The sequence below is a fragment of the Bos indicus genome, chromosome 2 (assembly GCF_029378745.1).
Source record: "Bos indicus isolate NIAB-ARS_2022 breed Sahiwal x Tharparkar chromosome 2, NIAB-ARS_B.indTharparkar_mat_pri_1.0, whole genome shotgun sequence".
Taxonomy (NCBI): domain Eukaryota; kingdom Metazoa; phylum Chordata; class Mammalia; order Artiodactyla; family Bovidae; genus Bos; species Bos indicus.
The window spans coordinates 88,953,812-88,964,600 of NC_091761.1; the positions used below are offsets into that span (position 1 = coordinate 88,953,812).

A 10,789-nucleotide genomic window follows, 5' to 3' on the forward strand; every position below is an offset into this window, starting at 1 on the left:
AACATTGCTGTGAGCATCCTTGTTCACCTATCTTTGACAAGTATCTGAATTTCTGATTGCCTTTCTTTTAAATTTTCTTTTTTTTCTATAGACTTCCTCTCTTATGAAAGAATCTACTCCATTTGCCATTCTCCATCCCCAGATTTTGTAGAAAAAAGCCAGACTATATGATTCACAGTTGGAAATTTAACTACGCAGACTAGTTTCCACCTCAGCTTGATAATGGGCTAGCCCCTGATGCCAAGAGACCCCACCATCTGAGGAGGGGAGGGCAGTGCAGCGTCCCCTGCTCTCCTCCAGAGCACACCAGTGCCACCTAGTGGGAGGAGCCATCCCTCACCAAATCCCAAGTGTCCACACTGGAACCCAGCCTCCCATGTTGGGAGACAGTGGTCCTCAAAAGGCCCTTTACTTCTGGGCTTTGTTGAGAGCACATTGGAATCCCACAGCTACTGAACCCTAGAAAATGACCGTAATAATGACCCCTAGAAAACTGAACATCGTTAGCAAAGAGGCACTAAAATCCCCTGGTCCTGTTTGGACAACCCCCAACATGCCATCACACCTGACCTGTCAGATGAAGGGCCTGGAGATGTATCCGTGTCCTTTCCATTTATAATGTGCTGTGATCCCTACCCATGCTCCAGATCCTCAGGAAGAATGCTGGGATTAAGTCTAAGCCAACACAGGTAGCAGAGAAAATTGCTTTTCAAAACTGGTGACCATTTTTAAGATCCAGAGGTCTTGCTGTCCAGACTGGCAGTCAAATTCTGGTGAACTATGACAGGAAGATCATGAATATATCCCTGAGTTGATTCCCTCCAGCCCCAATTCAGCATAATCACATAGAAACCATCCCGTCAAAACCACCCCTTTCAAAAGCCAGCGGGAGGGGTGATAGTAAACATTGAACAGACCTGCCCGATCCCTGCTGGGAACCTGTCTGATAAGCCTGGGTTGACATTAGCAATGGAGTTGTTGCAGATTTGCAGTGGGGTTCTAGAGTTGATAAAAAATGATAATATAGCTCTAATGGAAGATAGAAGATGCATCTTTTGGGCTGGCAGGCCTGGCCTTAAAGTTGGGGTGACAAACCCAGGGTGACAAAATCCCTGACACCCAGCATCACTCCATCCCCATGTTCTCAGAACACCGTGGCTCTGACCGGCCAAGTGTGGATGTACCCCTACGTTGCTCTTCATCTCTGCAGCACCCGCTGGTCCAGGGATCTGACAAGAACAGCAAAAATGGGTTTGGTAATGGGGAGCCCAAGGGGCAGAGTGCATTTGTGGACAGGGCTGAGAGGGTACTTTGGGGTTTCATTATCCCTCTTCCCCAGGTGGTTCTCAACCTAAAGAACAATATTAAAGTTTCTCAGATTTGTCTCTTTTCCTACAAATGTCTCCCAGCTTGAATGATTATGCTATTCACTAATTCCCACAGAAGATATTTTGTGGTTCCAAGCACCTAAGTGCTTTTTCAAAGACATCTTTTTTTAAAAAAAGTCTTCCCTTACGGTTTTTATGAAGTTCCTGCCAACTTCTCATCTTCTAACAGATTACTGAGTGAGTAAGTCAGCAAGTGAGTGTTAGTTGCTCAGTTGTGTCCAACTCTTTGCAACCCCACAAACTGTAGCCCACGAGGCTTCTCTGTCCATGGGATTTTCCAGGCAAGAATACTGGAGTGGGTTGCCATTTCCTTCTCCAGGGGATCTTCCCAATCCAGGCATTGAACCTGGGTCTCCTGCACTGCAAGCAGATTCTTTACCATCTAAGCCACCGGGGGAGCCCACTGAGGCACAGCCCCTAACACCAAGCACTTCTTGTTGCAGTTACACATCCAAAGAACAACTATTCCTCAAGAACTCCCTGCAGCTCCCTGCTGCCACTGCTCAGCGCTCACGCAGCCACCTCTGGGAAACAGAGTAACTTTACCCGAAAGTCTTCGAGTCACAACAAGCCCTCCGAGGGTAAAGCAGCAAACCCCAAAATGGCGAGCAACCTTCCCAGCACCGCCGACAGCTCTCACCAGGCCGTGCCGGCTAATAAGCAGGTAAGCTGCCCCAAGGAGGCCACGCTGCCCAACCTCCAGGGGTCCTGCAGACCCTGGTGCCTTGCCTGGGCAAGAAACCACCCATTTGCAGTGGAAGAAAATAGCCACTGCTAGTCACCCCTAGGCTCCATCTGCCCCCAGCAGCAGCCTGACTTGTCGAGCCTCCATTTGCCTGGCCAGCCTCCCTGAGCTCCCCTCGTCCATCTGGTCCCCTCACAGGCACTCTCCCCTGTGGAGGAAGTGGTCTTCACACACTTGACAGCATTAGCAAAGAATCCTTCTACATGAGATGGCATTTCTCATGACTTGAGTGCCACCCAGGTACTGGTAACTGGCTCACAGACATGGGAACAAGATTGAGAACCAGGCTATTGACACCATTAGTGAGAAGAAATCTGGCATGTTTTTTAAGATCCTTTAATCCCATTTATCTTTAATTTATCCATAAGAGGCCAAAGTTAGTTCAAACTGCTCGCTCTTCTCTTGGGCTTTCAGCATGCATTTCAAAATGACATTATTAATTCTCATTACAATGACCCTTAAAAACAGAAATATCCAAAGGACAGTCTTCTCTCCTTCTGCTTCTCCATTATATTCTTGAGAAGTGATCCCCGCTTATTAAAGAATGACCATGAAATGGGATTTGATGATTCAGAAGTTGGGCATGCTATAAAGATATTTTTCATCATCTTTCAGAAAGAGAGCTTGAATAAAGAGACTTTTTTTTAAGCATTCCAAAATGCTGGTTTTCTAACAGATGCCCTGTTGGCTTTTGTGGTCTTGGTCTGTTAGAATTCTCATTAGTAACTCTGACAGGCATTTCTCTAGCCCCAGATGTCTTCATGAACTTTAAAATCGCACTTTGACAAGGAGTGTTTCATACAGTCCTTGATTCAAGATCATAATCAAATCTGTTTCACTGTCGTTGAAATACACCTTCACAGATTTTGTTCCTTGCTCATTATTAAACCCCATGCTAAAATTAAGTCCAAAATTTAGTTTGAATTTCTCTGTCACAATTTATTTAAAAACAAAGGAAGCCAGATTAAATGTTAACCACATAGATACCTTTTCAGTGCTCACTGTTTTATTATTTTCAGCAAAGCATTTCAGGTGAAAGCATGTTTAAATGTGAAAATATATCTAAGTCCAAGAAAGGCCCTTGTGCTGGCCCCATGCTTTAGAGTAAACCCTTGTGGCCCTCCCCAGCCGTGGCCCATGGCCCTCCCTTCAGAGTGAGACTAAGAGATGACTACCCAGAATCTACGCTCTCCCTTCTGGAAAGTTCTCCGAATACCCGAGATCCTGGAATTCTGTTCCCAAATGCCCCAAGCCTATTCTCAGGGTCTGTCTGGACTACTTCCCTGGATGTATCATATGTTACAAATATATCAAGTTCTTAGTTTGTGCACTGTGATTGGATGGTATTGGTTTAGGACAGACCCACCGCTAGTAACTCAGGGCCCAGGGCAGGAGTGTAAAGGCGGAGGCCCACGTCCCATGTGTCTGAATATTGTCTCTTCCCAACTCTGGCCTCATCCCACATTGTGAGGGAGCTGTGCACAGAGACAGGAATGTGGACACGCCTGCCTGCACACCTAAGCTTCGTCCCCACCTCCACAGATAATCACCCTTTAGACCTAGGGGTGTGTAAACTGGTAATGATCATGAGAATGCATATATATAGTCCATACAGAATGTCCCAGAAATATGTATGGTAGAGAACCATCATTTCCCTGCCTCTGTGTTACTTTTCTTTATGATTTATTTCAGGTTTATACTTGATGGGTTTTATTTGGCCTGGTTCTGGAATTGTCTGTCTTACACTTCTGTAACCTCTCTTTCAACATCAGCAATTTTCTTGAACTTCCATTTACAAGACAGTCCACCATTCTTTTAAGCTTGAGGGTTTTATCAGCTTGACCTTATTTGCATGTTTTCACATTCTTCTGGGGTGTAAAAAAAAAAAAAAAAGGTGACCTGTGACTTAGAGGTTTGGTTTCCCTGGTTTGATGTCATCTGGGGTTTGTTGGCATCTAATATCTACCTCTTTTCTTTCTTTCTTTCTTTCTTTTTATAGAATGGGTCTTCTAGCCAAAGACGAAGATTTAATCCGCAGTATCACAACAACAGGCTAAATGGGTCTGCCAAGCCCCAGGGCAGTGGTAATGAAGCCGATCTGATGGCGAAGAGCAACAACCGCCACGAACACAGAAGACAGCCACACAACGGCTTCCGTCCCAAAAACAAAGGTGGCGCCAAAAACCAAGAGGCCTCCTTGGGGACAAAGACCCCTGAGGCCCCCGCCCATCCGGAAAAGCCCCGGCGAAGGCAGCACGCCGCGGACAACGCGGAGGCCAGGCCTTTCCGGGGCAACGTAGCCAGGGTCTCCCAGTGCAACCTCTGCCCCACCAGAATAGAAGTTTCCACAGATGCCACGGTTCTCTCGGTCCCGGCTGTGACGTTGGTGGCCTGAGCGTGGAGAGAGGGGAAAAAAGGCCGTTTTCACTCAGTTGCGGTTCCCCGCAGGAGGTGCTGACCCAATTCGCTGCCAAAAGAGAGTCAATCTGAATACACAAATCCTGTACGGCTGTGTCATCCTCTCTTAATCATTTTTACTAATTCTAATAATCAGCTCTAGCTTGCTTCATAACTTTCATGGCTTTGCTTGATCTGTTGGCGCTTTTTCTCATCGACACATTGCAGCATTTTAGCCAGGCAGTATTTACTCATTTGTTAGGAAAATCAAGATGTGGCTAAAGATCAGAGGCTCAGTAGCAACCTATGTTGTAGCAGTGATGTCAGTCCATTGATCGTCTTTAGAGAGTTAATGTTGGAAACAAAATTCTTATTGATCAGACAAACATGATCTGCTGAAGACACATGCGCTTTTGTAGAGTTTAACATCTGGTGTTTTTCTGAAATATATATATATATACATATATTGCTTTATTTGAAACAAATTAAAATATGCTGCATTTGACACCTGGCTTGGTTTGTTTTTTTTTAATTGAAGCCCACTTTATCATAAAATGTACCATGAAAACTTAAAGCGGTTGTGGCACAGAGCTTTGAACAATGCTCTTTTCTCTTGGAATAAGGGTCCTTTTGGAAGAAAGAATTCCTTACCATAGCCTTGCCAGTACCTTACACATATACAGATGCACATGTACCCCAATCGTCTTGGACACGACTTGGCAGTTTGGAAACCTTGGTTGCAAGTAATATAAACCTCAACTCAGCCTACTTTAAACAGTAAAGAAAACGATTAGTTCAGTGGCTGAAAAACCCAGCATAAAATTATGCCTTGGGTCCAACTGAATCAGGATTCTAGCTCCTTTCTCCTGATTATCTTAGCTCTCCCTTCCTCCTTAAGCTCACATTGTGTTCAGAATGGGGTAAAATACGTGCCTTGATCCTAAGATTCAGATTCATGTTCATCCCCAACACGGTCTAGAAGAAAAGAAAAGCTTTCCAGGTACCATCGGCAAGGAGCAAGTGTCTTTCTCAAAAGTCCCAGAGAGGGTAGTGCATATCATTGCCCCAGATTGCGGGTAGGCTTGTCCCTCAACCAATCAGCAAATGAGATGTGCTAATGGGCATAGACTAATCAGAGTCCACCCCCAAGTTGGGTTGTTGCAGGCTCCCCAGAAGCACAGGGGCTGCCTGGAGCAGGGCTTCTGTTCCCTGAGGAATACAGAATGGATACCAGGGGCCCACACCCCAAGTAGCCCCAAGTACCCCAGTCTTTGAGTGCAAGGTGACTCAGTTTGGCTACTGCTTCCATTGAATTTCCATGTATCCTGCAGATTTGTTGGCCTCTTTCAAGAGCAAATGCTTATTTTCAGCTCAATGTTAACATTTTTTCTGGCAGCCCAGGTTCAGTGGGCTTCTCTTCCAAAGAGCAGCCCTGAGCAGCTGAGTCCGCATACCATGCAAGCATCCGTTTCTTCTTTTGCCAAATACAAGGAGGATGTTTGCTGTGTCTGGAGAGAACTTTCTGAGGTCTCTGGGTGTATCCAGAGATTTAATAGGAATTTTAAATGTTAAGTCACATTCCGGGAAGGAAGGAAGGGTTGTTCGTTCAAATAAGAAAGATAAACGTTGGGGCCTGCAATCTCCGTTTAGTCCATCTGAGACCCTGGATTTATATTTTACAAGACAGAAGGACTTTGCACAAATTTTGTGTACCAAGATTTGGCTCACCACAGAAAATGTCAGTTTAAATAAATGTGACAGCTTTAAAGAGGAGTCAAGTGATTCATGCAACAGGAAAATAATGGCTTTGCCAGGTCAGGGGCACACCTGTCTTTGTCAGGGGTGGACACGACTCTCAACCTTGACACACCCATCATGTTGTTCTCAGGGTTAAGAAAGCGCAGTCACGTTCCTAAGCACATAACAAAGTTACTGAAAAGAAACAAGAAAGTATGCTAAGAAATATGCATACCTGTTTATGTTTTTTCCTAGATTTTGCCTTTCTTGTAGACCCAGGTATGTAAACATTTACCAATATACATTTTTTGAAATGGTAATTTCAATATTTTAGTGCCAGTGTGAGTCCATGGAAATATTGTGTGTGTGTGTGTGTGTGTGTGTGTGTGTATATATAGATAGATAGATAGATCTATATCTATATATATATATATATCTTCATCTATTCTGATGGAATCATTGGTGTGATTCTAGAAATCTGGGTTAAATTCTGAGATTCTTTTAAACTGTGTCAAACTTAAAAAAAAAAAAATTCCATGGGCTATGAGCACTCTAATCTCTCTACTTAATACACAGTAGCCAGAAGAATAGATTCTTTTTTCTAAACATTTCTCTAGTAGAGGTTAAACCATTCTAATACCCATGAAGATTGAATAACTTCAAAACTCACCTACATTGTATCACCAAGACTCCCATCTGTTAAAGACAAACCTCTCAGTTGGGTTACCAATTACATTCCAAATTTACATTTCATTTGAGAATCTCTCCATACTCCAGCTCAGTCCAGCCTATTCTAGGGGCTGAGCAAGGTTCAGAGGGTTAAACACAAGTTTATATAAAATTCATCCTTAATAAAGGCTGTACTTACAAGAGCTGGGGGGGAAGAGTGGGTAGGGAAAAAATAACACTCTATATCCAATGTAAAGCTCAGTTCACTAGCAGTTCAATTCTGCTGGCATCAGAAAAAAAGATTCCATTTTAACATTCTTAGCGAAGCAATATCCAACGAGGCCAATGGGGAAAGTTAACAGAGCAAAGGCAACACGCAGATTTTTGCTAAAGTAAGAGATGTGGGAATTCTGACTCTGAAAGCCTTAATCTCGATTTAACCATGTGAAAAGGTAATGTAGGGCCTGAACAGCTCTTTTCCTAGAGCAAACTGGAGGCAGGGTTGCGGGGGGTGGGGTGGTTTAGAGGGGAGAAGGGGGAACAATGGAGACAGAGGGATGCCTGAATTCAACACTACCTTTGACTAAGCTTCCTCCTTCCCTCCATCCCTCCCTGTCAATACTGTATCCTACTTGGCCTGTTTAGAGTGCCCTCTTGTGTCTGGATATGGTAACATTTTCATTTCTCAGCAGACACTCTAGTGACAGCATCCATAAAACATAATGGCACCTTTTTAATAACCACACTAGATTCAGAGCCTATACCTCAAATTCAGGCACAGGTAGGCTAGGATTCCAGACTGCCCTCGGATGCCAAACAATAAAATAAAGGTGAAAGAAACAGTCACTTGCTCCCAAATTTCCTAAACTATAAAATAGCAAGTGTGTTAGTCACTCAGTTATGTCTGACTCTTTGCAATCCTATAGATTGTAGCCCATCAGGCTTCTCTGTCCATGGAGTTTCTAGGCAAGAATACTGGAATGGGTAGCTATTCACTTCTCCAGGGGATCTTCCTGACCCAGGGACTGAATGTAGATCTCCCGCATTGCAGGCAGATTCTTTACCATCTGAGCCACCAGGGAAGCCCATATCATAGTGAAAGATAATAATAAATAATAATCGTTCAATGACTAAAACTTTGCTCTAGCATTTTTCAGAAAGTACTGAGCCATCTTAATTTATCTAATTTGGTGAGAAAAAATAGGAAGAGTTGCTAGCCAGGGTTTTATTTGAGGCACAATTTTAATACTACTCATTGCAAACTATTCAAAGGAATTTTTGTTTTTTGTACTTTTGCTTTTCCCATCAAAGCTTTATAAATCCTAAAGAAGTTTTCTGTCCATTCTTAGTTTCCAAGAACCAGGTCCCTGATCCTTGGAGGCAGATTAGCCCAAATCAGAGTTTTGATTTCATTATAGCAGCCCCTCAGGCAAAGGCACTCCAGCGTGGACTCGGTCATGCTGTCAGAGAAACACACAAGGTTCTCACTAATTTTTTCTGGTGACTGATTCTCAGAAGTCCCCTTATTTGTGAACTCTGCTTCTTCCTACAGCTCAGAAGCATTTTCAGTGTTACTATTAAGTTCAAGTTTCAGAGCAGAAATAACCACACACAGTTTTTACAGAATACATACATTTAGTGGCAAATTTGTCTATTGTATTTGCCTGAGAGTGTGCATAGATTTCTGGCAAAAAAAAAAAAAAAATGTATTTTAGTACCATGATTGCAACCATGACCAAAGACACTTCTACAGAAAATAAATATAAAAAAGACTTCCTGTCATGGACAGAAAACTACTCTATTTTTTAACTTAAGTTTGAGTTAGATTTACCTATTCCTAGTCTTTTGGGTGGAGAAGGAAATGGCAACCTACTCCAGTGTTCTTGCCTGGAGAATCCCAGGGACAGAGGAGCCTGGTGCGCTTCCATCTATGGGGTCGCACAGATCCGGACACGACTGACGCGACTTAGCAGCAGCAGCAGTCTTTTGGGAGAACATGTACTTTTTGTAAATTACCATTAAGCTGCCCAATAACATCATTACTCCTCTGCTAGTGCCTGGCACATAGTGGTGGTTTAGTGGCTTGGTCATGTCCAACTCTTGTGACCCCATGGACTGTAGACCACCAGGCTCCTCTGTCCGTGAGATTCTCCAGACAAGAATACTGGAGTGGGTTGCCATTTCCTCCTCCAGGGGATCTTCCCAACCCAAGAATCAAACCTGGTCTCCTCCATCTGCACGCAGATTCTTTACCATCTGAGCTAAAAGGGAAGGCCTGGCACATCAGTTCAGTTCAGTTCAGTTGCTCAGTTGTGTCTGACTCTTTGTGACCCCATAAGCTGCAGCACGCCAGGCCTCCCTGTCCAACACCAACCCCTGGAGCCTACCCAAACCCATGTCCATTAAGTCGGTGATGCCATCTAACCATCTCATCCTCTGTCGTCCCCTTCTCCTCCTGCCCTCAATCTTTCCCAGCATTAGGGTCTTTTCAAATGAGTCAGCTCTTTGCATAAGGTGGCCGAAGTATTGGAGTTTCAGCTTCAACATCAGACCTGGCACATAGTAGGTACTCAATAAATACAAGGAAGAGAGAGCAACTATGAAAGAATGACCAACTCCAATGCGCTAGAGAATTCTGAAATCTAAATGACTTGTGCAAAATAATCCAGTCCGTCAATTCTAGAGAAGATGGGATGAGAGCAGCAGCTGAAGTCCCAGCCCTGGGGCAGGCTATCTGGATTCATATCAGGGTCCCATCACCTCCTGGCTGTGTCAGTGTGGACACATTTCTAAACAGCTCAATATCTCCATTTCTCCACAGGTAAATGGGACTAATAACCATACCTACCTTGAAGGGTTGCTACACAGATTGAATAAGTTAATATTTGCAAAGTAATAATTTGGAATAATGCCTGGCACTTTGTACAGAGACAGTAACCACAGAGTAATTTGAATGCTTTATAAATTTATATGGGGAAGCTTTATCGAGAGAAATATGTATGTATATATGAAGTTATAAATAGTAATGGGAGTAGCTACTAAAGAAAACAGGAATAGCAGACACTGGGATGGTTTCTGTTAGAGCTTGAGGCAGAGCAAAGGATCAAGTTTGCGAAAGCTCACCACCACCACCCACCAGCCCTGCTCCCAAGGCTGAGGTTCTGACCTTGTTGGGGAGGGTATGGCTATGGTTCCAGTAGAGGTCAAGAAGCTCCCTGAGGTGCTAACAAGAGAGAAGCTCCCCACAGGGCACTGGAGAACCAGGAACTTTCTCCTGAAAGGCTGGTCAACTCACCAGGGGTCCAACCCCAGGGATGCCGCTGAATTCACTGGGAATCCTGCTGGGCACCAGCTAGGAAGCTTCCTGACGGGAGCAGGAGCTCCGCCCCTGGCAAAGGTCATGAGGAAGGAGGCTCGGCATACAAAAAGGCGGGATAGAGCCTCAGGAGTCCCCCTGGAAATCCTCGAGCATCTACCCCCAAAACCAGAGTTGCCTACTTTCTGCTTTGTGCTCTCATCTACACCTCTGACTTTACGGGGGGCTGTCCCCCACTACCTCTCTCTGAAAAAAAGAGTTAACTTACAGCTCCAGTTAATAATTCCTGGGTGTGACAGTGTTTCAACCTACAAACTCCTTTGGAAGTCCTCTAGCCTGCCTGAATAGGTTTTTCCGGCCACAGGTGATTGTTCGGAGCCTCCCAACTGTGAGAGGCATGAGATGTTCTAAACTGTCTGAATACAGATCCCTTTGAGCAGTTAAAAGATTGATTAGAAATTGTATTGGTGAAGGGTTTTTCACTTGTTGGGCCAATATTTGCTGCTAAGTTTCCATATCCCTTACCTGCTGTGTCCC

General features: G+C 44.2%; 1 protein-coding gene across 8 annotated transcripts in view; it reads left to right on the plus strand.

Moving 5' to 3' along the window:
- SPATS2L (spermatogenesis associated serine rich 2 like) overlaps positions 1-5,035 on the plus strand; it is a 191,302-nt gene extending 186,267 nt beyond the window's left edge. For all 8 annotated transcript variants that reach the window (XM_070800186.1, XM_019974579.2, XM_019974573.2 and 5 more), the window contains 2 exons: positions 1,832-2,052; positions 4,133-5,035. In XM_070800186.1, coding sequence (XP_070656287.1) covers positions 1,832-2,052; positions 4,133-4,528 — 617 coding nt within the window. In that variant the 3' untranslated portion in view covers positions 4,529-5,035. The remainder of the gene's footprint in view (positions 1-1,831; positions 2,053-4,132) is intronic.
- The last annotated feature ends 5,754 nt before the right edge of the window (positions 5,036-10,789 follow it).